Raw genomic sequence first — 27642 nt, 5'->3', positions numbered from 1 at the left:
CAGGAATACTGGAAAGTGCTACAGAGTGAATTGGTAGATTGATTATTGTGAGCTTTTTTTGGAAACTTGCAGCGACCTACTTGCTGGGAAATGGTGGGGAGATTGTATTTTGCTGGGGCTGAAGGCTGTAAGACGGATAGGACAAGAACATGGCCATTCTTGAGGGTATCCCTGTAGGGCTGTGCTATCCTTGAGTGCTTCAGCCCAAAGTGATTAGGGGGATTATGGTTGTACACAGAGCTGTGTTGGAGGGTCAGTGTCCCTCTTGCTTTTAGCAGAGCTGCAATTGCAAAGCACACGGTAGTTTTTAAGGGAGCAGGCAGATGGCAGTGTGTCTCCCTGATGGATTCAGGAGCATCCATCTTCATCTCCTCAGGCTTCCATAAGCTCTACTTGAGACTTTGTCCACCTGCAGAGCCAGAGGCTGGCTAGAAACTGTTTGGCTTCTTTTTCCTAACAGAAGCTGATGCTAAATGCTCATTTAACAGGTGCATAACTGCAAGAGGCAAGATATGCCTGGAAAAAAGACATTGGTGTAAGAAAAAATTACCACTCAATCTGTACCTGGGAAATTGTTGCTGTTGCGTTTCAGAGGGGAAAGTTTAAGATTGTCCAAAGAAATAAGTGATGGGACACTACAAACTTGTGCTTCATTCACAGCAGGGAAGAAATGCTTGAAAACCCAGTGCAAGAAGAGTGTGACCTTGTTATGCTGTTCCCCTGTGTGTAGTGATTGTCACATGGTGAGAGTCTGGGAGCTCATCACTAAGCAGTCCTGAGGTGTGGAGGGGACAAATCCCAGCTGGAACTTGCTTGAACAGTGCTAGGAGGTGCGGATTGCCCTCCAAGTCCCATGGCCTCTATTGCTTCTAGTGAACTCACCGCCCTGGAAAAAAACAGGAAAACCATTCCCAGTCTTGGGGGAGTGGAATAAAACTGGACCCCTGCTATCTAAGCACAGGCAAGCACATACCTGGGGTGAGCAGGCTGGAGGGGACGTGATGGACCAGTAGCCACACGGTGGCGATGTGATTATAGGGATCCCGACTCTCACCACGCCTAATCCAATATGTATTTTGGGTGAGTAATTTGTTTATCAGCAGGTTATTTTAATCTAATTTTGGTTGTATTTGTTATTCCCGACTATCTGTGCTTCCCAGAATTACCAGCTCGCGTGTCTTTAAGGAAATTAGCAAGAGCTGGTCTCAGAGGCATTTGCTGAGCAGATATTGAGGGAAAAGGCTGGAGAAACGGGCAGGGCCCTCTGTGCAATGCTTGCCTAGTAAAATTGTAATGAGCAATTTAAAAAGACAGGTTGTGGTGACCTCCTGATCGTGCTTATTTCATCAAGACAATTCTGTGTGCTAACAGCAGTTATTGCTGATGGCCTTTCCCCTCTCTTTCTATATCTCTTCCTTCCTCCTTTTGTGTCTTTATCCTCTTGCCTCCCCCCACCAGCCTTTCATCTCTCATTTCCTGCTCTTTCCTCCTCATCTTCCGTCAACTAACCTTTATTTAACCTTTCACCAGCTCCTTTCTTTATCAAAGCATAAGGATTATGCCTTGTGGCTGGTGGGATAAAATAATCAGTGTCATTCTTTTCCTTTTATGCTGGCATCAGGGAGGGGCAAGCAATTCTGAGGAACAGAAAGCGATGTTCTAGCACAGAAACAGATTAGGGTTTCTGAAAGGCCTGCTCTCTCCACATCTGAATTCATAATGCTTTACAACAGATCCAGTGATGCAGGTCTTTGATCTTGAGTCAAAATACCCTATTGTTAAACCATCCCAGTTCCTGTAGCCAACAGCACGATGTCTGTGATTTTCCTAATAATGTGCCAGGTACCCATCTCTCATGATTAGTTTAAGACTTTATTATCCATCTCTGGATTCAAACTCCAGTACCAGTCTGGCTTCAAATCCACAATCACAACTTGTAGAGTATTGTGATCAGAGTTGAATTTTGCAAACGGTTCCATTCATAATAATCTTCTAAAACAAGCTTTGTGTCTATCCTTTCTTCCTGAACTTCAGAATGCAGATAGTCTTGATTCTATATACTTTTAAGATTTTTCTCTTTGAGAAGAACTACTTTGTGGGAAAGAAAATTATTTTTGTATATCCTTCATATTCCATCCCCCAAGACTCTTCATTCATAGACATCCCAAACTGAAAGTAACTTGATGCTCCAGAGAAAAGGGTTGTTTTCATCTCCTGACACATAGCAACTTCCTCCTGTTTTGCCCCTCAGGGTGGGCATAATGAAACCTGTGTTGAGGAGTTGCATTATTCTCTGTTGACATCCTTAATAATGATCGCTTACTGCTTGTCTTGACATGGGCACTGTTTGTGCCTCCAGTGATGATCTGGCATCAGAAAATTCAGTACCTGAATTTGAGGAAGTCTTCCAAATTCTAGCATCCTTATTTGAACTCTTTCAAACCACTTCAGTCAGAAAAATCGCACTGGAAATTTTGTGGAACGGTATTTTTTATATTTGATTTGTGGCTTTCTGATGAGTTGTAAACAGAAGAGATTATGAAACTGAAAAGTAAAGGAGAAAAAGGAAACTTTTTTGAAAATCAGTTTCCTTCTGAGGTTAGTTCGTAAGGGTTTGGCTTGCTTTTCTGTAATTTAACATGTAATTTAACATTTAATAACATTAACAATGAAATGAAAGCAAAGTAGAGAATAATCCCCATATCACGATACAGTTTGTATGACTGCCACTGAACTGAACAACACCTGGAACTAAAACAAATATTTTGGAGTACAAAGAATGAGCTGTTCTTGTATTGAAGCTAAGCTTGTGGCTGATTCCTGGTCTAGGAGCAAAACATGGCATTTGTAGTTGCTAGAAAATCCTGTCTGTGTTCTCTAGTTTTGTGCCAGTGTTCTTTGTCTAAGTGTTTAAATAAATGCCTGGATTCTGAAATGTATAGGGCACAAGTATAGCCCAGTCTTCTGGCTTCCAACAAGAATTGAGCTAATACCAGCTTCTTGCTGAAACTGTAGAGCCTTCTGTGTCTGAACTCATCCCAGCACTTCATGTGTGACTGTTTCTCCATGGGGACAATTTTGTTTCTGTAGAGGATCCTTGTGCTTTTCTCTAGCAAAAAATGACCTCTCAATGACCGAATAAAATAGCCGTATTCTCTTTGCTTTAGGAGATATCTTGCATCGTTTATTCCCAAGAGGCAATCACTAGAGCAGAGTGGGGAAGTTGGAGATTTTCTTATTCTTTTCACTGCTTCAGGGGCCATAGGGTTAATTTAGCAGAGCATTCTTATCTCCAAACTATAGCAATGTATGTTCTTGGCATAATGAATCAGCTGAGTGGCATCAACAAAGAGATTCAAGTCAATAGATGGAAAGATAAATATCTCTTTGTTCTGCCTGGTAAGCAGTGCATTGCTCATCATATTTCAAGTTGACTGTAATACAGTTTTGTGATTAAATATGCTGCATGTTTTCCAGTGGTCGCTGTGTTCTTGGCAAACACTTCAAAGGGGACTGGATTGTGAGGATGGCTCAGAAATGTCCACAGGAACACTGGTGGTCAGTTTAGTCATCTACTAAACTGAAAACCTGACTTTAGAGTCTGTCCTTGTCTCTTGTCCCCTAACACAAAATGAGAATTCTGCCAAAACCAGGGATTCCTTTAGTGTGATCCCCTTGGTAATTTGGATGCATCTTTAACCATTTGAGGTTTCTGCATTTCTGGCTAATTGCACAGGTGAACCAGGCCACATGTTCTGTGCTGCAGTGCTTAAACCTTCACTGATTAACAGCATTGCCTTGGAAGCCACAAGTGGAGAGGCAGTTGTAGAAGTATGGGAAACTAAGAAGACACTGAGTGTTCCCTATCACCTAGCCCAGCCTCAGCAGGCAGAACTGAAACTCTTGCAAAGAAAATAGCGTGCTAGGGACTGGTTTGGGCGTGGTGGTAAAGACAGTGCTCCCCTGTCAGAGATGCCAGAATAACACTATGAAGTCAGACTGCCACAGGATAAGAGTCAGAGATCGCTCAGGCAGATCTGACCTGGGAGTTAGTTTAGTTTTAATGGGTACAGATGGATTGGAGGGCAATACTCTACTATTTACTACACTTAAGGTTAGTATGGGATACAAATATTATCACGTGAGCTTACTATATGTACCTTAAATGTTACATACATGCAAAAAATTTCACTTACCAACCCATCAATGTCTTGTGTCAGGTAAAGGATCTCTCAGCCTTGAGGGGTAACCTTGAGAGACATCCCTACTCCAGGGGAGGTCACTGCCACACAGGCAGGTGCTAGAGGGAGAGCTCAACGGGCCCTGATGCCTGCAGATATTTATAGCATAAAGTGGTTGATGTATAGTCAGATTTTTGCTCTTAATGCAGTTTTGCCCACTTACCAGCCCAGTCTTTAGCCAAAGCAGTTTTCTTTGGGTTTGGTGCTGAGTTCCCACTGATGGCCTCACACAATAGGAGTCATTAAGTTCACTCAAAATAGGAAGCACCATCCCTGGGCACTTCTGAAAGCTGCGTGGGAGGAGAGCTTCCCTTTCCATTGGACACTGACCATACCCAGGGAGAAGGGAAGGGACTAACTAAAGAATGACAGTAAGAGGGTCAAAAGACATAGGACATTTTGCCACTTACCACACAGATCCTACATACTCGCTCCAGGAGGGATGGGTTCTTGCTGCCTAAAAATCTGTGCAGTGCTGCTTGTACCTGTATGATTCATTTCCACCATCTGTATTTGTGCCAAAATATAGATAGATACCCATGCTGGTGCATCCCTAGATGGAGAGACCAACAGACACAGACAGGTGGGGAGGCCTCCTTTTTCCATTCTGCCTTCTGGAGATCTTGGCATGCTTCCTCCTTCATATATTCACTAGTTTATTGACTATAGAACTGAAAAAAATGAAAGAAAAAATTAAGAAAAACACTGACAGCACAGGAGAGAAGAGGAGAATCAATGAAATCAGACAGCAGAAACAAAATGAATGTGTTTTTTGCCCCTTCAGCAATTAATTCTCATTGCTTCTGATCAAAGAGCTGAGGAAACTGTAGTCCTGCCTCTCCATCTCTTTTTCACAGAACACACTATCTCAGCTTCACTTTTCAAAGCAATTGTTTTGATCCTAGCTTTCCACAGAGGAAACAGCAAAGTTATTCTGCTCAGCTTCCTCCATGCTTTTCATCGGGTATTAAAACTGAGACATAGGACAGTTGTGTGTTCTGGTCCCTATGGAGCTGGGATTCAAATGTGGAAATCTGTCTTGAAAAGATGTGAGGGAAAAAATCACAAACATACTTTATGAGAATTTTTTTATTTTTTTGTTTTAAATAAATTCCCCAAGAAGCTCTACACACAGTGCTTTCCAGTTTTTCCCTCTTCCTATCAGCATTGACACAGAAAGCTTAGACTTCAAGCACAGAGTGCTAGAGGCTATAAAACTCTAGATCTAGTCCAATTTCATCTGTCCCTGAACAGTTCAGGGAAGCTCTGAGTCTGATCTAAATTGTCCCTACCTTACACTCCCTGACTCTCTTCTTCTTGTCATGTTTTATATACTTATTGACTTTTACAGGGCTTTCTGAGTAATTCTTCAAGGAAGATTGACTGATTTAAGGGGTTAGGCATCCTGCAGGTTAGTAAACATGACAGCTGGTTGAGGATTAACAGGAAATCATGAATAAAATCATTGAGATTGATAAGGGATTCTCAAGCAATTAAAGTTTTCTTGTAGAAAGTCAAATAGAAAACAGAAATACGGAGTGAAGGTCAAAGGAGGAGGATGACCTTCTACATGCTGACAACCATTAAGCCTCAAAATACAAGATGTACTGGCAGAGTTAGTTTGAGGTGGTTAACAGCGAGGGGATACAGTGCTAGAGAACTGCAGGCCAAGGTGCAGAGCCTGGGCAGAGCTGTAGGACTGGAGTAGCTGTGGGACCAGCAGGTCAGTGTGAGGGCATGTCAGCAGAGTGGTGTGAAGATGCAGAGCAGGATTAAAATGAGTGGGTAGACCAGTCTGGGGGTGCTGTTTGTTGCCAGCCCTGTGGTGCCAATGGTAGATAAAATTCCAGGACCAGGCCAGGCAGCAAAATAGCCCTCTAATCCCTTCTCCAGGTAAGAGTTTGCTAATGTACTGCAGAGAGCAGACTGAGACAATTTAGGTGACTTCTTTGCCTTTCCAATGTCTCCATCTGCTTCTTCACTAGGACTGAGGTTTGCTGCCCATGCTGCTTCCTGCTTGCTCTTTCCATGGCTTCCCTTGTTACTGATTTTCTTCAAACAGCATCTTTCTATTCTCTCTCTTAACCTCTAGCTTCCTCTCCTGTCCTGCGAATCCCCACTGGTGACTTTAAAGTTCCGGGTGTGAGAGGCTCTGGTACTTGGCTTAATGAACTGGAAATGGATTGGAGCCTACTGGCTCTGGAGAACCCGTACCAAGAGCCATCTGTTGTGAGCTGTAGATGCTGATTGGTATTCAGGGAGCTGAGCTCCTGTCTTATTCATGCTACCTGGCCCCTCCGTTGATTACTGAGCTCCTGACAGCTTCTAACGTGTGTCACAGCAAAGAATGTCAGGGCCAGTCAGGAAAAGATGTTTAGGCAGGGTTGGTTTGAAGGGAGGGAGCCTGGAGTTTGGTATGGCTTCATGTTGGTCCTGACGGGCAGGAAGGAACGCAATGGGTGAAGGGATGTGCTTTACAATACTCATCAGAATTTATTTTTTATCACAAGTTTTATAGTCTTCTCTTTTCAGTCTGAAATCCTGGAGCTACATGTTTAAGGGAGTTTTGCAGCTATCCTCCTATATTTTTATATAGTTTATTTTTTTAATATTTTTTTTAATTTTCTTGCCTATGCAGTAAAGCCTTTAAACATTACCTGAATATGACCTTTCACATCTTGGAGCAAGAAAGCAACAGAAAAGAAGCCCAAAATGCTCTTGTTTGTGTTAGTGTTTTGTTAATTTTTAAATACTGTGAGTTCCCAGAATCACTTTATTCATGACCTTCACTGTACAAGCATGTGTGGGAATACATTTAGAAGTTAAACATAATTTCTCTGTCTGTGACAGGACTGTACAGCCACAAGGTTTCTGAATTTGTTGATCTCAGCAAGGTTTTCTCTCAGGACTGAAGTACAACACTTCAGAAGATTTTATGACCTGCTATTGACTAATATTACTGTTCTTTAGCTTTTCTCACTCCTCAAGAGCTTCTGCAGTTTCAGGAAATCTTGTAGGGCTGCAATTGGAATTAAATTTCTTAGCACATGGAAGGATATATGGGCTCTGCCCATTCCCTACTCATGGTGTGGTTCATCTGTAGGGTTCTGGAGCAGCTCTTTGCAGATAGACAGGGGAGAGACTGCTTCTTTTTTTCATGTATGATTCCAAGAACCTAGTGCATGGTTAGCAAGTAACACCCTAGATAACAATGATTTTAAAAAGTTAAAAAAATTCTATTTTTTTTTAACTAAGACCATTAAGTAAGAATGAACAGGTGCTAAAGTCTGAGTTTGAGCACTGAGTTGCCACGTTGCTTTCAAACAGAAAAGAGTTTAATTCAGCCTTTTCTCTCTGCTTTCAGAGTCCAACAGCCGCCGGGCAGTGAACAGGGGCTACCTGGGTGGCTTGCTGAGACTCTACCAAGACTGGCATCGCAATGATGTCTCCAACAACTACATTTACATTCGAAGGGGTCTCCTGCTCTGCCTAAAGTACATCACCAACATCCAGCTGGGCAGGGAGACTTTCCTTGGTTCCAGAGGAATGGAGATTCTCTTCACAAGCGTGCAGGTAACGGTGCTTTTTGTGTTTAAATGAGGTGATTTGGTAGTTAGTGCTGGGTTTTACCTCACAGTGCAGGAAATTCCATACTTATATAAATTCAGGATAGGACATATAGATGAAAAAATGATAATGTTAAGAAGTACTGACTTTTATACAGTTAGTAATTCAGAAAAGCTGAAATGTTTCAGTTTAAAACAAATCTTAATTCCTACGATCCTCAAGGGAGTTCTAGTTCAGGGTTTTATTGCTTTTTTCTCCTTCCCTGTGCATCCTGCTGTCTGCTTGGTCTTCCTCTCCTGAAGAATAATGCAATATATCTATAGAGGAATTGCTGAAGTGTTTCATGAGATTTTTCCTTTACTGTATCCAGATAATTCCACTCAATCAGCTTATTTAGCCACGCCCTTTATAATAAGAAACATCCATCAACTGATTTGCAGGAGGCTAAATTTTAATCTTGTGAAACATTATTGTGGGTTCAGGAAAGATGCCATAGTCCTGTGGATGGGATCCCTATAAAGTATAGAAAAGGCAGGTACAGAACAGTGGCAGTTTCTTCAGCCTCTCAGCAACATGCTTCCTTAGCCTGCTGTGGAGAAGTGACTTAGGGAAAATCCTTCCGTTGTAGACCTGATTCCACAGAAGTGTTTCAATTATCATTCTTACTGGCCAGTGCATTATCTCATTCTAGGACCATCACAGACAGAGAGAAAAACCTGTCCCCTTCTCCTTTAGAAAATCCATTGCCCTGTGATCCAGTGTGTCTACTTCTTCCCTTTTACCATCACTGCCATGAATGATTCTTCTGTGACTGAAAGATATTTCTTACTAACAGTATATAGGAGACTTCTGGAATTTTTTCACTTCACTTTTCTCATGAGGAATTGACCATTCCTTTAGGTGGGATGAGGTGGCCAGAACTAGCAGACCTTCTGAGGGCCTATGGCCTCTGTTAATGAGAAGTCCCTGGTCTGCAGAAACTTTAATAGGGTGGATGGAAACAGCTACTTGAGGGTAGATGTCAGCTCGTTCCCTCTCCAGAGCCTTCTTCAGCCCATGAAGCTTTCTGAGCTAACATCTCCTGATAGCTCAGCCTGGGAGCAACTCCATGGGAAGTGCAAACATTGGGTCACCTTGGGTGAGCAAACAGGAAATGACATACTAAGGCTCCAGTAAACACTGATAATGCTAATCCTTCCAAAGGTTAGAAGTGGAGCGGAAATGACAGCTCCAGGGGCCTCCAGTTTGCTTTATTCTAATGTGCACTATAAGGGAGACCTTGGACAAGAAATTACCAAGGTTAATAAATTCAAAGCTCAGTATATTCCCTCACTGCTTCTTTGGGATATTGTCAGTCTCCCAGTGTCTCTCCAAGACACCAAGCATTGGAGTGCTTCCTACTCCTGATTGGGAAAGCAATGACTCTTTATGGACAGTATTTTGGTGCCTTTAGGAATTTGCTGGTGATTAACCTTGACCAAACTCTGAGCAGCTAATGAGATTTTAAAGGTGTTAAAAGCTGGCTAGAAAAGTTCTGCTGAAACTTTTTAAACATTTCTTTTTTCTATTGAAATGGAAACAGTTTTGTCAAGATGGGTTTGTTTTAAATTCCAGTGGATATCCTATTTACAAGGATGGTTTTCAATTGAAACCTCTCTGGCTGCCTATTGTCTGGGCTGATGGACAGATGAAATACCTAAGCTTTTAATAGTCCTTAAGCTTATGTCTTTAGAGAAAGAGCCAATAGTTCAAAGACTGTCACCTTACATAGATTAGAAGTGACTGCTACTTTATTTGAGGAGAGTTTAGAGATATTTTAGGGGAATTTAGAGATATTTTATATTCTGCTTTTACCTGGAATGAAAAATAGTTTTAGATAATGAAATCATTTGTGGAAAGGAAATACTTTCTGTTCCCATTGCTTTTTCCTAGCTGCAGTTAGACTTTCCTGACAGTAAAATGGTATATTCACATTAGCACTGGCTGGTTTTGTGTGCAGTGATAGAGCTGCCTGCTCTGAGACAAGAAAACAGGTTGGTATCTACTTTAGGAGAGGCTGCTGCATGCAGTGTTATTTTGCTATTTTATCACTTTTCCATCTGATGTCTTAAGCTTGCCTGGTTTATTTTCCTGTACTACTCTAGGATAATATCATCCTATACTCCACTCTCCATTTTCCAGTAGTAGCATCCATTAGGATCACTATCTTTTGTCTTACTGTCATATTGAAACCTCCTTTTTTTTGTATATATCACATATTGTAATATCTGGACTATTGCAGATTCAATGGAGAAAAGATGGAGTGTGGAGACTAAAAGATCTCTTGAATTCAGGGTAGATTTACATGAGTTTTCTGAGCTAAGGATTCACTCTTCCCTCATTCACATTATCCCACCACAAAATAAGTGGGGTAGCTTACACACAAACAAAACAGTCTCCTGCCTATTTCTCAGGTGCCAGTAAAAAAGGCTTTTCCAACACAACGATGTAATATTTTTCAGTCACTTGTAAACTGTATTATCTTGGAATCTGAGGGCACTTTGTGAGCACTAATCCAAACAGTCCCACAAATTCCCTGTAAGGTATCTGAAGGCTTGTTTGCACTTGTAAGCTAATTTGCTGTAAAGAAAAATACGACTTTCAAATGGCATCATTGAGTAACTCCATGTGTGGAAATTCATTGACTGGATGTATATGCCTTGTTCTTGACTATTTAAATTCACTTGGCAGTGAATTAAGTTGGCTGTCCCAAGGCAGGCAATTAAACAGTCCTGTGTTCACTGTTCTAGTAAAAACAGAACAGTTTTAGTAAACTAAGCTACAGTAAGACTGTTCAAGAATGTTAGCCTGTTCCCACATGGAGACAAACTTTCCTAATCTTTCCTTTAATAACAAGCAAACAAAGGAAACCATGTGAAAGAGTGAATAAATTGAAACAGAAATAGAAACCAGTTCTCCTTGGTGTTTGCTATACCCATAATAAAACTTTCCTTGGAGATGCTTTCAAAATTGTCTTTTCTCTCCCCCTTGCTCCAAACAGCCAAAGATCTAGAAATACATATTAGGATTCTTGTAGTGAGTCTTGTAAGCATGTCAGCTTTAGATGATTTTTTCCTAGCCTCCCTACAGGAATCCCGGTTAATCCCACTGAATCTTATAATGCCGTTCAATCATACATGAGAAAACAGAGTAAAATCTTCTACAACCAAAAAAACCCCAACACAGTCATTTTCCTGTTTCTGATTATAATAAAGTACTTTAGAATCATAGAATCATTTAGATTGGAAAAGACCTTTAAGATGGAATCCAATCATTAACCCAGCACTGCTCAGGGGGGGACCCGTGTGTAACAGGTAGGACAGTTGTAAGAGACCATCCTTAGTGTTGTTCTCCTTTTGTTCCTAGGACTGTTTATCTTGTAAAAATCTGTATCCTATTATAACCACTGCAACTCAGATTCTGAGAAAGTGCTACCCCAAGGAGCATTTGCCTGTGGCGACAGTAAGCAGTTCCTATTCCTTCCCTCTTCCTGGGAATGCCAAGGCTGAACCTCCATGTGAGGAATCTGAAGGTAAATGGCTGAAGGTTGAATTCAATAGGAAGAAAAAGAGCATGACATGAGATTTAAGTGTGGGGTCTGGGGAAGGGAGTCTTGGTATCACAGTCCTGGGGTTTACAGTTAAAATTAATCTGATGGCCTACAGTGTCATTCAATAGAGAATAAACTACTCCCAGGTCTTCTTGAACCTGGGAGAGCTTGTTTATAGAATAAATAAAAGAAGAATAAAAGGAGGGAGAAAAAATAAAAAGAAATTCTTCTATTATCCAAAGAAATAATGGAGCAGAGTGGGCATAGCAAAGGCTGGAAATGCCATTGATCCACAGGAACAGAGTGAGGCATACCTGTGCCTGTGCATGGCTGTTTGGGAGAGGGGGAACTGCCCTGCAGCTTTTTCCTTAAAGAATTGTGGGAATTATTATCCTTTTCACTTTCTAAAATAAAAGCAGGTAGCAGTCATGCTCCATGAGTAGAAGATGTGAGCTCTTGCTGAAAAGTAGAACTCAAGTACAGGCAGGATAGCTACTCCCCAGAAAAGGAGAAACAGCAGGCTCCATGATACACACAAGCAATTTCTGTTGCATTCAGTTTCATGTGGAAGATGCTCAAATACTATAACAATCATAGCAGTAAAACACTCTAATCTAGATAATATAGATTAAGAACATCCTGTAATATCATTGCAGCCAAGCAGAAAATCTCTGTATTGCTTTGTAAAATGAGTTGGATCCATACCATGGGGACATTTGTCATGGTTTTGAAAGGCAGTGTTTGAGTCCAAGGGAACAGAGCTTTAAAAACTGGATGATTTAGTGCCAAATTCAGAGATTAACAAATGAGATCTGTTTTAATCAGGGTTGTGGTGGGTTATAGAGTGTGTGGCACACACAGAAGAGTTTACATGTATTTCTATGCAGGACATGAGAGGGAGATTAGGTTGAACACCTTTGACTCTACCTCTTTCCTACTCCTGCAGGTGACTATGAAAGTGATGGAGAAGAAGAGGCTGAAAAAGACCTGGATAACGAGGATGGGGAGAGTAAGGAGGAAGTAGGTATATGAGCCATAGTTTCCATAATTATCTACATACTGGAAAGTAAAACTTTTCATTGTCCATTTTGACACTCCGAAAGATTATCTAAGCAGAGAATGTAGATGTGCATGTGGTCCTACATGAACACACTAAATGAATAATAGAAAAATATTTGAAAGAAGACAAGGACAAAGCATTGATTTTCATTAGAGTTCCCCTCCGTTTATTTTATTCGTTGCCATCTTGTTACCCAGGATGGTGTGGATTTGGTGACTTCTCTGTTCCTGCAGAGAGACTGACCAGCAACTATTAGAATCACATACACAGTCAGGGATAAATGGTGGATCTTTGATTCCTCTAGGTGTATGCCAGAAAAATGAAACTTACTCAGGAAAAATTGATTTATCACCTAGGAAAGACTAACCCTTTCTTTCTTCCCATATCAGATCATATTTGGCCTGTGCACCCACACTAAGGAAAAGGTTAGTTATTTTAAGCCAGAGCTGGGGCATTTGAACCTATATTCCTTCTTTATTTGATGCTCTACACAGACAAATAATACAATGAATTATTCCATACTTCCCTGAATTCTTCCTTAGCATTCTCCCTGCTGTGACCTCACTGGCAAAAAAACCCCTACCAGCTGAGGATGAGAGTGCAAACCTTTTTCTTGTGAAAATACAAACAAGCTCATATGCAAATGTGAAGTACTGAATGCTGCTAATAAGTCTTATCCACCTAAAGTGGCTTGGGAAGGCGAATTAAAGAAATGAAGTTGCATATACAATCTAATTAGATATGATTGAAACTTCTGTGAAAGGGTGTTCTCATTACTACCCTGGCTTTTTCTCCTCAAGTATTAAACTGATGTCACGCAATGAAAAAAGGAAGTTAAAAAAAAACCCCACACATTATCTCAGTGTCCTAACTTGCCCTTGTCTGGCTGTTTTTATCTGAATATTAGAGCTTGTCAAGATGTTCATTAGGAATAAGGTTCATAGTGAATTTATCTCCTTCTTTAATTAGTTATTCATTCAGAAACAGCTCCTATGCTTCTGAACTATTTCATTATTCATAAGGATTTACCAAGTAGATGTAAGCAGTTTTGGGGTTTTTTTTGCCTAAGAGCTTGTTCTGAGTAGGAGTTTTAAATACTGTTTGTCTGGTGTGCTGGTCATATATCTTCCTTGAAAAATCTTGCTAGAGGGAAAGCAAGCATGGAATGGATAATGAACTTTCAGCTTACCTTTCTTTGTGTAAGATCTTTTGTACAATGTTTCCTGGTATTGATGTGGTTTACAAACATTTTCACAGCTACATAACACATATCCATGCATACAAGCAATAGCAACCGAACTGAAACTCGGCTTACGCTTCTGGCAGGAGCTGTTCAGACAGTTCTATGAAAATCAAAATCACCACATCAACCCTCTATTCTTTTCAGTCCAAATCTTCAGCAAGTTTGAAGCTATTTATGCATCAGTATGCTGTTAGTGGCAAATCCTTTTAACCTGACCTCATGCTCCTTGCAGCCCTTCATTGCCTTTTGCCCTATGCCCAAACAGCAGCTCAGACTCTGCTTAATGACACAAGTGTGGCTTGGGGTTTGAAATGCCATGGACACCTGTGCATTCAGGCAATTTTACATTTTTCTTTCCATAACAGCTTCAGAAATTAGTCTGATTGTCAGGAGCAAATCACTTCTTTGATGGTATTTGGTGGGACGTACTTAAAGACATGTGGAATTATTTGAATAATGATGTAGTGTAATGCCCTGTCATCAATGCCATGTCTCCATCCTTCCCTCCTACCCCATCTTGTCCTGTTTTTTGTTTTGTTTTGGTTTGGTTTTTTTTGTTTTGTTTTTTTTGTTTTGTTTTGGGTTTTGTTTGTTTGTTTTGTTTTGTTTTGTTTTGTTTTGTTTGGTCTTTGTTTTTTTATTTGTTTGGTTTTGGTTTTTTTTTATGCAATGACTGAATGTTTGACACAATTTGGCCTTGGTTCTCATATCTGATATGGGTGAGGGTGCAAATCAATGCATAGGAACTTTCAACTGTGAAAGTTTCAGATCCTGTTCTTATCCCCAGTTCACTGATGGTTGAGATCATCTTGTGGGGCATTTGTAATTTATCTGCTTTTCTAATTCTGCTTTTGTAGGATTATGATTTGGAGACAGATGTGAATAAATTGAGGTCAAAGCCAGTGCTTGACCGGCCTGAGGAAGATCTTGGACAATATGAAGCAATGTGTCCAGAACTTTCCCATAATTTTCAGGTACAATCATAGTGAGGTTTCCTTTATTTATGAATATTCCAGAATTTTAGAAATACTTGAAAGGGAGTATTGACAAGTGATGACTAGACAAGGCTATTGCAAAAGGAAACCTGTAAGCCTTATAGGACTGGAAAACCAAAGATTATGACTTTTTACTATAGTTTATTGGTGTGAATCGTGAGTGATAAAGGGAATGATGTTTGATGCACATTTGTCTGGGTATAGATTAAGTAAGCACTGTTGAATCAATTGCCACATGAGAAATCTGTCAGATAATTTGTATCCTTGCTGGCAATTTCAACAGCAACATCAAGATCAGAATGAGATGTGGAAAATAAATACTGTCAACTAGTGGTTTGAAGGAAGAGGGGAAAATTGCACTGCCACTGAGTGAAATGAACAGTTCAAATATTTTTTCCTAGTTCAGTCTGGGACAAAAAATGGACTACTGCACTCATTACAAGTCTTGGAATTTAGGAGAGCTGAAAACCCTGATTCAAATATGAGTCTGGAAAAGACCACTGGTTTAATGTATCTCCTGTATACACAATATTGTTACATTGATTGTCACCATAAGTAGCCAAATGGGATTAAATTATACTCTTGTATGAAGGTGGGGTGGAGTTTTGCATGACAGATTGGCTGCCTTTACCCCGCTGTAACATTTGTATTTAAAAAAAATGCCTTGCAAAATATCTTCCCTTCTTTGTTAGAACAATTGGTTTAAGTTGAGTCATTTGCGTGAGTCATCTCTAGTTGGATCCTTTTGGTTTCTCAGGACTTCTGTTGAAACAGCTTTGTGGATAGAGAAATGCTGGTAGGTGGTCCATGCACTGATTTTGTTCTGGTTGTTTTATTGGTTGAGTACTGTTTTGGGGGATGTGTAAATATTTCCTCTTTTCTTCTTGAAAGGTTTCCTCTGGAAGGAGGCACAATCTGTCTTTAGTTTCTTTTAATTCCTTTTGCTTTTTAAACCTAAAGGAGCTTGAATTGGAGTCTGAGGAAGAGAAGAGCTTGAAGGACAGGACTGAGAGTCTTCCCTCTGCTCCTTCTCATTTCATTCCAAGTGCTACTTCTGCGAAACATCCAAACTGCAGATGGAGAAACCAAAGTGTCACAGAGATGGGACCAGATCCAGATGAACAAGATTTCAAAGTTCCACTTCAGAGCTGGAGAAAGAAGGAGGAATGCAGATGGGATCAGAATGATGAAAAGAGAGTCATTGCAGAAGCAACCCAGGATACAGACTCCTGTGAAGAGGAAGATGCAGCCAGAAGTTGTGTGCTTGCTTTGCGCCCTCTCCCAAAAGATGCTGCTTGGTACAAAAAACTGTTTTACCCTCACTGTGAGGCCTCAATCAATCCTAGTCCTGGAGGGAGGCTGGAGAGCTCAGACATAGTGAGAAATCTTCTGGAGAAACACCAAGGGGATGTCCTGTTCCACAGCCCTCGCTTCTACACAGCCAGGGCCAAATGTGTTAAGTCCATACCAGGCTACAGAGACTTGGCATTTCCCGATTTCTGGGGTCACCAGCCACCTCCTCACAGCAAGCCCATGTTGGAGCGCAAGCAGGGAGTTCAAAGGTGATTGTGCTTTCATAAAATTACCACACTGAGAGTTCTCCAGCTCAAAGCTGGCTTATGTAGAATCTGACTCTAACATTTCTGAATGTCTTAGGAAGTTATAGAACAAATTTTTGGCTACCCAATGATTTGCCTCAAGGCCAAACAGCAGGGTGACCTTATCTAGGTCTTCCTCCCGAGGAAATGGAATTAGCATCTCCCTGGATTAGGAACAGGATTAGGAATCAGCAAGCCTATTCCCTACCTCTGACATGGACTCCCTCTGTGTCAGTGGGTGAGCTGTGCACTATCTGTGTTGCTTTCTTTGTCTCATAGATCAAGGTGGAAGTGGCAACTCTGGGGAGAGATATTTATGATTTCTGTGAATCCATACTCACCTACCTAGTATTTCAAATTGTTATTGATTAAACCAGCTATTGATAAATGCATTGATATAGTGATGTTTGTGACAGGACTCAGCTACTCAAAGTTCTGACATACATTTACTAGTGACTTTTCATTAAAGTAACCAGGTCAAGACCCAGAGTATGCTGTGAACACAAATGAGAACAAGTCCATTTTAGAGATGAAGAAGACTCTGTGTCCTTTCAGGATACATTTTTACGCTCAATCTTGCTCTTTACCCAGCCACCTTTAGTGCTTGCAACATTGGGTCCCATCTGGCTCTTTGAGGGAAAATCCTTTCTGTCCTCTCAGAAAGGGCCTCTCATTTTATTTAGGTGCTCAGATGAGTGGGAAGCTGTGTTTGGAAACTGTGCTGGGAGAGGAAGCTCTTATAACCACAGTTTTGTTTGTTCCATGTGTGGCTGTGTGCAATGACTTTACATTTCTTTTTAGTGGTATAGGGAATTATTATCAGATAGAAAAGAGGCTGGATTCTATGCTAAACTTTAGAGTTGATCAACACTAATCAAATGGCTTTTGTGAAGAACACTGATTTCTGATCTCTAGAGAGAATGATTCTGCAGCAAATACAAAAGCTAGAGATCTTATTTAGAGGCAAAATCACTCTACCATCTTCTTGCACTGTTGCTCTAAAAGCTTTGCTTTTATGGCTACAACAACATGTGTAACTGTACAGCTGAAATGGGAGTAATCATGACATACTTCAGGGTATAACATGATTGCTTCAAAGGTCAGGAAGAAAAATCTGGTATTCCACATTTGATCATCTTTAGGGATTAGAGAAACTCCATTTAAATAGTAGAAATCAGCTTGACTTAAAGTCAAGATTCCCTTTGAATCAGACTAGTAGGTTTATAAGTTATGGCAGATATTTCCTCACAGGGCAAGACTGGCCACTTGGGAGGTTGGCCTTGAGTAGGAAGAACTGGGAATAAATCAAAATTGACACAATACTACAGAGAATAGAAATTTTTCAGAATCAGTCACTTAACCCAAAAGGCAACTCATAATGGGAATAGAGTAGATGCATTCTCGTGGTGGGAAAAGATAAAGTTCACCTGGAATTAGCATATGGAAGAAGTCCTTCCTTATCAATCCTTGAAAAGAATTTCCAAAGACTCTTCATATGACTTCTAGAAGAATCTACTATATTGAGATTTATCAGAGTGTCATTACAATTTACTGCTTTCTTTCTCCTAGGGACAAAGTCCTAGATGATGTTCGCCGCCTAATCCAGCCGGGTGATGTGATCGGCAGAACTGTGTTTGATTTGGATGAGCCCAGGTGGGTAACTACAACTGAGCACTGTAACCAGGGGTACTGTCAGTGCTGGGTGGGGTGGTGAGCTCAGTTCACTTGTACAGCTCTGAGAAAGGTAAAGAAGAAATAACACAGGAGCTAAAGCCTCAGTGGAGAAAATATCCTAAAGGAGTAAGTTCCTTGTGCGTGACCCCATGGAAAGGATTCATTGTGGAAGTCACTGGAGCAGAAAAGTCTCAAAACTTTTAGACAGAGCAAGAGAATCCATACATCAGTGAGACTGTATGGTGTCCCTGGATATGTCTGCATTGCGTGTAATGATTTGGAACAGAGATGGGCAGACTGGTGCTGGGGATTATACAAGTTTCTCTGCAGTCTGAAGCAGCATTTCCCACTGAGTTTCTGCACAGCCAGTGTCATGGGCTGTAGATGTACTCTATTTTATAAGTGTGACACTCACAAAAGTCTTCTGAAAACCACACATCTGGCCTTGGGAACTACTTTAAGTGCTCAGCTATGGTCAGCAATAGTGGTCTTTGAGACATAGCGCAGGGCAGTTGAGAGGGTCCCAAATATGAAGAAGTTGCATTCAGAGGAAGGATGAATGAATTGGAGAACACTCTTTAGATGAAAAAAAGGTAAAGGACAGTTTGAGGTAGGAGAAAGTTGTGAAGTTGTTTAAGATTAATTTACAGATTTCTAAGCTATAGGAGAAGGAAACTATATAGATGAGGGAAGAGTAAATGTGTAGTAATTGTATAAAGCTGCCTTCTGCAATTAATGAATTAATAGGAATAGCCCAGTGGGAAAGTAGTTGGAATAAAGAAAGCAAACACGAACTGTGACAAAAAGGAGTATTGGGAAAAGGAAAGATGTGATTTAGAATTACCAAGCAAGAGTAGAGAGGAAAGGTGCATCAGATAGGAGGATTATGGATTTGCTCACCTCTTGCTCCTACCCAGGGTCCTGCCTATTAAAGAAATTATTAAAGCCTATTATAGCATGCAAAAGGCGCTGGGGAAAGCTTGTCTTTGAAGCAGCCTGCTATAAGTGTCCTTGCTTTGCTTTACAGCAGCTGCTCAAGCCCAGGTGCTCCAGGTTGTCTGACATTCTTCTCCAAGTTTGAATCGGGAAACCTTCGCAAAGCCATCCAAGTGCGTGAGTAAGTACAGCTGGAGCAGATGTGTCCCAGCCTGCCTTCTGCTGCAACCACAGCGTGGAATGGTGGTGTTCTCCTGGGTTTGGAAAGGGCCAGCCAGGGAAACAGGTGACGTGGCACAGAGCTAATCATGCCTTCCAACACCTAAATGTCAGGAAAGCAACAGGAGTAAGAAAACAGAGCTCAAAATGTTTTGACAAGACCAATACAGTATGAGTATTTAAAGGTGTTTGAGCTTTGTGAGTTTAATGCTGTTCTCTGACGCTCAGAAAATATTAATGATTAGATTGTATAGCCTGTTGTCAGCATGTTCACTGGCAGACATGGGGTGTTTATGGCCACTGTTTTTTCTATGTTTTTTGATAGGTTTGAGTATGACTTAATTATGAATGCAGATGTTAACAGCAACCAGCATCACCAGTGGTTCTACTTTGAAGTCCGTGACATGAAGTTAGCAGTTCCCTATCGCTTCAACATTATCAACTGTGAGAAGTTCAATAGCCAGTTTAATTATGGTATGAGTCCTTGGGGAATTGGGGTGGCCTTCTGTTCACAAGAATATCTTTTTAATGCCAGAAAGGTTTTAAACTTTCCATGTCTATAAGTATAGGGAGACTGTAAGTTTAATCTTGTCTGCCCTGAAATACACTGAAAGAGTCACTTCAGATTTGTCAAAGTACTTTTGTCTATCCTCAGGAGGACTGGGGAATAAACTGAATATTGGGACCTGGGAGAGGATCTGTGGGGGAAAAAAATTGTCACTGTTGTGTTTATAGATCAGGGAAAAATGGCACTAGAGTTGAGAGAGGTGTGGGGGAAAAAAGACAATCTGTTGGAACTGAATGAACAGCATAGGATTGGAAAGTACTTCTAAGATGTAAGTAAATGTGATAATCCTCAAACAAATATTCATGTTTCTTTGGGTTTATCCAGCAAGACATCTATGACTTCAGACCTACTAAAACTTCTGTTGATATTAATAATGATAAGAAATTCTGTTCCTTGCTGTCTTTGAGGTCCTGTCACAGTCCATGGTTCAGGAGGATGGCAGCATTGCTCAGAAATAGGCAGGGCAAATCCCAGCTTTCAATACTGATTTTAGAAGAGAAGTTATTTCTTCTGCATGGAGACTGGATTGAATTGTTAGCTGGCATGGGTTGGGTTTTTTTTTATTTGTTTCCATGGAACTCTGTTAATTTACACCAGCTCAAGACTTGACTCAGAATGTTTAATAAGTCCATAATATCAGACTTTGCATTCCTCTGAAGCCCTGTGGCTACAGCCTTTAGTATCACCAGGACAACTCTCTCAAGATCAATGTACCTAAAACAAATAGCATTAGGAGCTGGAATCACTTGTCACTTGTATGTATGAAACTGGCTGAATGAGTGACATGACGAATTATAAGGCATTTGCTCTTTAACCCTAAGGGCTGAGGTTCAAATATTCATATAAATCCCAACTGAAAATTATTTATTTTTGTCATCTTATACTACTTCCCTGAATTACCAAACAATTCAGAGTGGTGTTTCTGGTAGGAGCCTAAACATGAAGTATGTTATGTCCTACTGTAGACCTCAGTACAACCCCCGATGCAGGCACCGGTGCCTTCACAGCCAGAGATTCAGGCTATTATTGATGGAAGGTTGTTTGTTATCTGCTAGTTTGGCTGTTGTCAACATTTATAGTCTCATTTTGTGTACCTGAAATTTACATGACTCACATGTTCAAGCATGCAGTGAAAAATATATTTGGAAGAGAAATGTGAAAATACCATCTGGAGTAAGGAGGGAGGCTAAGCCCTGTCTCACTTTTGGATGGCTTGTACATGGGATTGGCTATCAAACAAATCTTCTGTGGGTTACTTCTGCTGCTCTGAGCGGGCAGTGAAGCTCCAGCTTTTCTGGCTTGGCTGAGTGAGACTCACTACCCCTTCCAGCACATGCATAACATTTACACAGACCATTGCTGTTTATTTGCCACATTCCCTCTGCACTTTTCCTGGGCTTATGCCCACACTATATTACTAAAAGCCTCCAGTTGCGATGTAGTGGCAAAGTGCCCTGGGTGGCAACTCCTGGTTACTTGTCTGGTTTGATTTTTCCCTTTTTCTCTTGGTTAGATGGCACTGTGTGACTTTCAAATCAGCAAAAAGAATACTTAGTGAAATAGTTGTGGCCAGGAGCAGAGCAAGTCAGGAAGTGCAGCCTCCACCTCTCTCCTCCCCTCTTTTTCACTGACTTACTTTACCACGGGAAATAATGGGATTTCATCTGAAGCCTGATTTCAGTTTGTTTTCTAAAATTGAACATTTCCATAGGGAAATTGGGAAGGAAAAACTGATTTATTTTACTTTTTTTAATTAAAATGAGATGGTAGACTAGTATCAACCACTGCTCTGAGGTAGTTTCCAGTTTGCCTCCTTTTGACACAGAGAGAAGGGCAGGAGATGGCATTTGGGATGTTGAGAGCCCTGAATACCCTGAGCCCCACATCTCTTATCTGATAAACTGGGCATCTGGACAGGTCTGTGACTCCCAAAACTTGCTGTGGCCCATGTCCTGGAACCAAACACAGTTGTTTCTTGTATGTGACTTAGGGCACCGGTTCAGGAAACGGCAATATAGAGGTTACTCCTGGGTGCAGGTGAGTTAGTGCCACCCCACAGCACAGCCAAATAAGATCTGGAAAGGCATTGCTGCTGATACACTTCCTGGCTCTGAAAGTGTTGGAGAATTTAACACAGAAACCCAAAGGAAGAAGAGAACTGAATAGCTGCTTATGGAAATATGTCATCAGTATTAATGATTTTCAAGCATCACCTCCTCCCAGCACAAGAACAGCCAAGAGAAGGCTCAGGGGGCAACTTATCAACATGCAAAAATACTTGAAAGGGCATTTTTCTCTTTCTTAAATACTCTTTCACAGAAGTGCTGCCAGCAACCATTGGTGGGCTCAGCTGTGGCTGTGCTGGGTCCACTGGAGCTGGCTGGCAGCAGCCATCCCTGCAGCCCCCAGCCCCTCACCAGGGACACGCCGTGCAGAGAGCTTTGCTGTGAGGGCAGCATCCTCACTGTGCCTGTGAAAGAGCAGGCAGGTGTGTACAGCAAAGGAATTTGATTCAAAAAACTCCCTGCAGATGGGCTGGCTTCATGGAGCTGTGAGTAATGTGTACACAGCTCAGATCAGAGACAGCCTGGTACCTCGGGGCACAAAATTTTGGAGGTCAGGAAGGAGTCATCCTCTGGGATAATATGGTACAAAGATGGATGCTATTGTTATCAGCATTTATGACACATAGAGGTTATTGAGGTCTAATAGTAAGTTTAAACCCTTCTAGTTTTGCTTGCTGTTTTCTGAAGGTAGGGTATTGGATGCACCACTGATCTCTAATGCTGTGGTAGGATTAAGAGTTCAATACTAGTGCAGCCAAGCACAAAATATTCCACTAACCAAATTAAGGATCTTGTTGATGCCTTGATTCCTATTCTTTCCTTTCCTCTGTTTTTAAACAGAATGAAGTCCTCCTTTGCGGACAGTAGGATAATTTATTTTTTAATAAACTCCATCGAGCTCATTTCTTCTGGAGGTGCTTTTTGTACAGACATAGCTATATCAGAACAAAGCACAGGGCTTTGGGAATGTATTTACTTTGCATAAACTATCTGCAGAGAAAGCACTGGCAAAATATTGTTGCTTCTTGTTTAGCCTTTCCCTTCCCACTTCTGTCTTTTCCAGCCAGGGAAGTCACATCAATTGAAAATATCTTGTTTTATTTAGGTATGCAGCCGGTCATGTACTCAGTGAAGGAAGCTGTCCAGGGCAGGCCTCGCTGGATTCGGGCAGGCCATGATATCTGCTACTACAAGTAAGTGTGAATTTGGTGAATAATCTGTGCCTTCCTTCCTCCACTGTTTCCCTTCTGTTAACTGTATTGATCTCATGAATCTCTCACCACCACTATTCCTTCTTCCAAATGTCTCTAAATTGGTGCTGGGTCCACCTTCAGAAAACAGCTCCCAGTGAGATCTCAATATTAGATGCCAGGGGAGAAACAGGGCATGTGCAGAATTCACTTCCCTAGGAGGAAGGACGTGGAAAGGGAATGGGAAGTGCTCAAACCTTGCTGGTGCAGCCAGGAATAGAAGGAAGCTTAACCCACTAAAGTAGTGAAGTTGGCTTTTCCCCCTGTCCATGAAAGAATGAGCTGTATGGGATCATTGTTTTTCTGTTGCACACACTGACTTTTGTAAGAGATGTAGGAGCTGAGAAGGTAAAGAAGGGGTTAGATATACACAGGGTTGTGTGGGAAGGGGTGTATATGTACATGCACTATATACACCTATATAATTATATATAAAGAAATAGCCATATGCAAATTCATATTTGTGAATTTATACCTTAGTATCTTCATGACCTTCCCTTCTGCTCCAATCATCCTAGAAGGCAAATTGATCTGTGGACCATTCTAATTGGCACCATATAGACCCTGTCCTGACAGCAGAAACAGTAGGGATTAGTCTTACTATCCTATGGGAAGTTTTGTCTTTCTACTGGGGTGAGGCAACAGTGGTGTAAAGGAGGCCTCACAAGCTCAGTGCTGATATTTATGCAAGTTCCCTATTTCAGGCTGTTTTTGCAGTGTGCCAGAGCCTTAGAAGAAAAATACTCAATCAGTCTCATCTTTAACTTGTGTCTGAGCTGGAGCTTGACTCATGTGAGACATTCCCGCTCAGGTTTCTCATTTTCATGCAGAAAACTGATCCCTGATTCATCCTGCTTATTACAGTCAAAGGAGACAAGCTTCGTGTTTCAGTAGGTTGAATGCATTCCGTTTTATTTTCTCAAGGCTTCCAAAATGTTATCCACTATGCTATTTATTTTAAAAATGATGATTAAAAGGGTTTTCAGGACTAGCTTAATTGGTATGTTTTGGATTAGAATGTATGTGCAGAGTTGAAGGCTGGGGGAAAGAATAGAACAAGTAGGAAAATTACAGGTATGAGTAAATGTATTTGGTTGAATGCCTGTGAGTGGGATGTCTGGGAATGATGTAGCCTGGGGTGGTGTAAGCGGGAAGACCTGCAATGGAAAAAAGAGGTTGTATGTTGAGGATGAACAGTTAGGGCATTATGGGTGAAGTTCACATACTGTGTAATCAAACACTGCAACTTTTGATGTTAATTAATTATTTTATCCTTGCCGTACCTGTCATGACCTGAAAGCTGGGTCTGAGAATGCCTGAGTGACACGTTTTCCCTTTCTTTCTTTTGTTCTTCTAATTATTTTTTTTTCTACCATGATTCCTATTCACCAGTTTGCATCACTAGTTTCTCAGTCTCTCAGGATGCTGTAAGTGCTGCATTAGGTTCTACATAAACAAGCCAAAAGTCTGATTCTTGCCACTAATACCTTGCAGTTGAAGCTCAGAGTTTGGGCTACCTGGTGACTGAAGACAGGGAAATACGAGAAAACAGAAAGGTGTTAACAGAATTAATGATCATAAATGTCTGGCATGGTAAATGGGGCTCAGGAAAAAGCTGAACTTTTCTGATGTTCTAAATGGTACTCCTTTCTTCATTAATTCTTGTGGTGAGGCTGATTTTGGAAACTGTTGTGAAACAATGGGATTTCTCTTTGTTAGAAATGGTATTTGTGCTATGTTCAGAGGTGACTGTGTTCACAAGTGGGTTTGATGAGACAATAAACCCAAACAAAGACAGTGGGCTGCCTTCCAGAAGTAGCAGAGCCTCAAACTTGTGTTGACACCAAAAAATTCCAAGTTGTCCCAATCTCTGTGGTAATTTTTTCTTTCTGGTGTTTTTTGGGTTTTTTTTTTTTTTTTGGTGGTGGGGGGAGCTGAAGGCTCAGGTTATCCTCTCTCAACCTGGAATCTGTCTACAGCAATTTGAGTAGCTGTTTTATTTTGTTTCAGGTATTCTTCACTAATTTTTCTTCAGCTAATCTTAAATTTTTCTACCTCAAGAACTAATGTAGTGTGGTGCATTGGCTTCCCTTTACATGCCTGTAATCTCTGGCTTCTCTGAGTATGAGCTTCTGGTTGTGCAGACTTTACACACTGAATACCCAAGCAGTGGCTTCCCATGTCACGAACAAGGCAGCTATTGTGCAGTGATTAAACAGCAGCTGACTTCCAAGATTAAACCATGATTGTACAATTAAGCCTGTAATTAGATTCTTGTTCTGAATATATGAGAGAATAATTTTATTGATTTGGAATATTCTGTGTCTTCTAGCTGTGCATTAAATTATATGTCAACATAATCATCTAGGATAACTATACTTCTGTTGTCTCTCATAATTGTTTGTCCAAGTTTTCACATATTTTTGTATATACAAGAATGTGCATATACACATATATAGGCACTTTCACTTCTACTGAAACTCTAACTTTTTTTCCAGTGATTATAAAAGAGATTCCCTGTCATGAGAAGTTATATGGGGGAGGGAATGTGAAGATAGTGTGTTTGGGGTTTCTCAGATGAGGAAGAAATGGGATTGCTATAGAGATATCATGCTGACAGAGTTTTGGGGAACAAGCTCACTTCATTTCCATTCTCCCTGTTCACAGATATCCTGGAGTCAGAGTGCACATTTCAACGGGAACCTCATCTAATTACTTTTACCAGGAGTTATTCATAAACCAGGAGTTATTCATAAATATGGGAAAAGAGTGATATACTTACAAAAATAGAGAGGAACTCAAAGATGCCCTTAATTGCTTTTGCAGAAGGGCCTTTACTGAGAGACACCTCTGAGTTGAAGGACAATGGGAGGAAAGGCTCATTGGTGAGATGTCTGGGTGAAGCAGGTTGGCTTCTCTTTGGCATTCATCTTCCCTGAAGATGGGATAGTTCACTCACAAAAATGAATGTTGTGGCACAGCTGTGTCATCGTGTACCTTTCTCATATGTCTCACAAGAGTTTTTATGTTATGGAGAATATTAGCAGAGCTCTTGTCAAAAAGAAGCTGAGTGACACTTCTGCTCTATTTTATTGCCTCTCTGTGAAGTGACAGGATACACCCATGGTAAACAGTTGCAGTTATTATAAGATCATCTAATTCTCTTGCTGTCTTGGCAGCTTTTATGCACTGAATAATATTCCTTTCTGGCAAAGTATTTAAGGAACAATGGCAGCTGAATGCTGAATTGGTGACAATGTGCTTGTGCCTTTGGTTTCATGGCTCATTCTAAGCATATTATCTAACTTCCAGCTTTTTCAGACAATAGTCAGTTCATGGATGGTAATGAGGTACATGGAGTGTTTTGTTCTCACTTCACCACTAAAAACTTGGCTGTTTAGTGATCATAATGGTGTCAGAACTAGGTCTTCTCTTTTCAGCATCTTTATAATCACATTAGATGAAATAATCATCGTAACATTAGCAGGTCACCTCTCAGCTCTAATGAGATCTGTGAGATGGCTGAGACACCAGTCTCATTTTGAGAGCACCTGGCCTTTGCAATATGATTGAACACCTTACAGCAAGATGGCTGTGGGAATATTATAATTCCACTGGGATTCTGCCTGAACTCTTGACAACAAAAATGCCTCAACATGGATTTGGCCCCTGAAAAGGAACTTGTGCTGTGCGTTTTCCAGTTTCCAGTGTGGCAGATCCCAAAATAACAGCTGTACCCAGTGAATTGTAAAATACTGCTTTTTATTGTATGAACGAGGGTATTACTAAGGCCTATTGCACTTAATAGCCACACTTAGAGATGTAAGGAGGTCAGGAGACGTAAAATGGGGACACCAAACTCCAGGTGGGAAGTATTTTGTACCAAGGGAATGCATCAGCAGGTTAGAAGTGATAAACATTTTCAAAGCAGTTTGTTTTGAAATGACCCAGAAAGATAGAATATTGATACTTTCTTTGGCCGTTTTAGTCTAGGCCAATAAATGCTGTATTTCATCACCTAACAGTGCTTTTTACCATGCTGCAGATTGGAAGTCTAAAGAAGAGATGGCCAAGAGATACTGTTCCCAAATAGTTTGGTGCTTTTGAATTTCTCAGTTACAATTCAGCTCCTTTCCTACCTGCATCTTTGTCCAAGTTGCTTCATCTGTCTGTCTCTGTTTTCCCATCTGTAAAGGGTGGAAAATTAGAGTCACTTATCTGCCACCCAAAGAATGGAAATAGATAAATGGGAAGCACATTTTAATTAGATAATGTTTGCAAAGATCTTTTAAGCACAAAAAATTATTGTGCAGAGTAAGTGATAAGTAGCATTATAATTATTATTAATTAACTTTTCATCACAGCTATGCTGGAAACATACTACCTGTACATTTTTTCTGAAGAAGAACAGCAAGCAAAGTGATTTCACTATTACAAAGTGACTGAAAGGCACAGTAGATACAGCTTGCATGCCCATTGAGAAAACCACACTTTGGTCTTAATTTTTCTTTCCAATAATCAGTGTGTCTAGCTTCTAGAGAGCATGAGAGACTTCCAATGTTTTTTTTTGAAAGAGAAGACAAATAAGGTAGTGGGAAGCAGATGTTGCCAGGGTCTTTTTTCCTTCCCTTTTCCT

General features: G+C 40.8%; 1 protein-coding gene across 1 annotated transcript in view; it reads left to right on the top strand.

Moving 5' to 3' along the window:
* AGBL1 (AGBL carboxypeptidase 1) overlaps positions 1-27642 on the top strand; it is a 269940-nt gene that overhangs the window by 47391 nt on the left and 194907 nt on the right. Inside the window, exons 7-15 of the mRNA XM_051796685.1 lie at positions 7606-7814; positions 11214-11379; positions 12344-12417; positions 14558-14674; positions 15656-16257; positions 17863-17946; positions 18995-19084; positions 19448-19596; positions 22862-22949. Of these exons, the coding sequence (XP_051652645.1) occupies positions 7606-7814; positions 11214-11379; positions 12344-12417; positions 14558-14674; positions 15656-16257; positions 17863-17946; positions 18995-19084; positions 19448-19596; positions 22862-22949 (1579 nt within the window). The remainder of the gene's footprint in view (positions 1-7605; positions 7815-11213; positions 11380-12343; positions 12418-14557; positions 14675-15655; positions 16258-17862; positions 17947-18994; positions 19085-19447; positions 19597-22861; positions 22950-27642) is intronic.

This window comes from Manacus candei, unplaced genomic scaffold, assembly GCF_025592945.1.
Source record: "Manacus candei isolate 608988 ecotype Guabito, Panama unplaced genomic scaffold, ASM2559294v1 h1tg000046l, whole genome shotgun sequence".
Lineage (NCBI taxonomy): Eukaryota > Metazoa > Chordata > Aves > Passeriformes > Pipridae > Manacus > Manacus candei.
The sequence above is the reverse complement of the archived record's forward strand: the minus strand, read 5'-3'. Positions and strand labels throughout refer to the sequence as shown.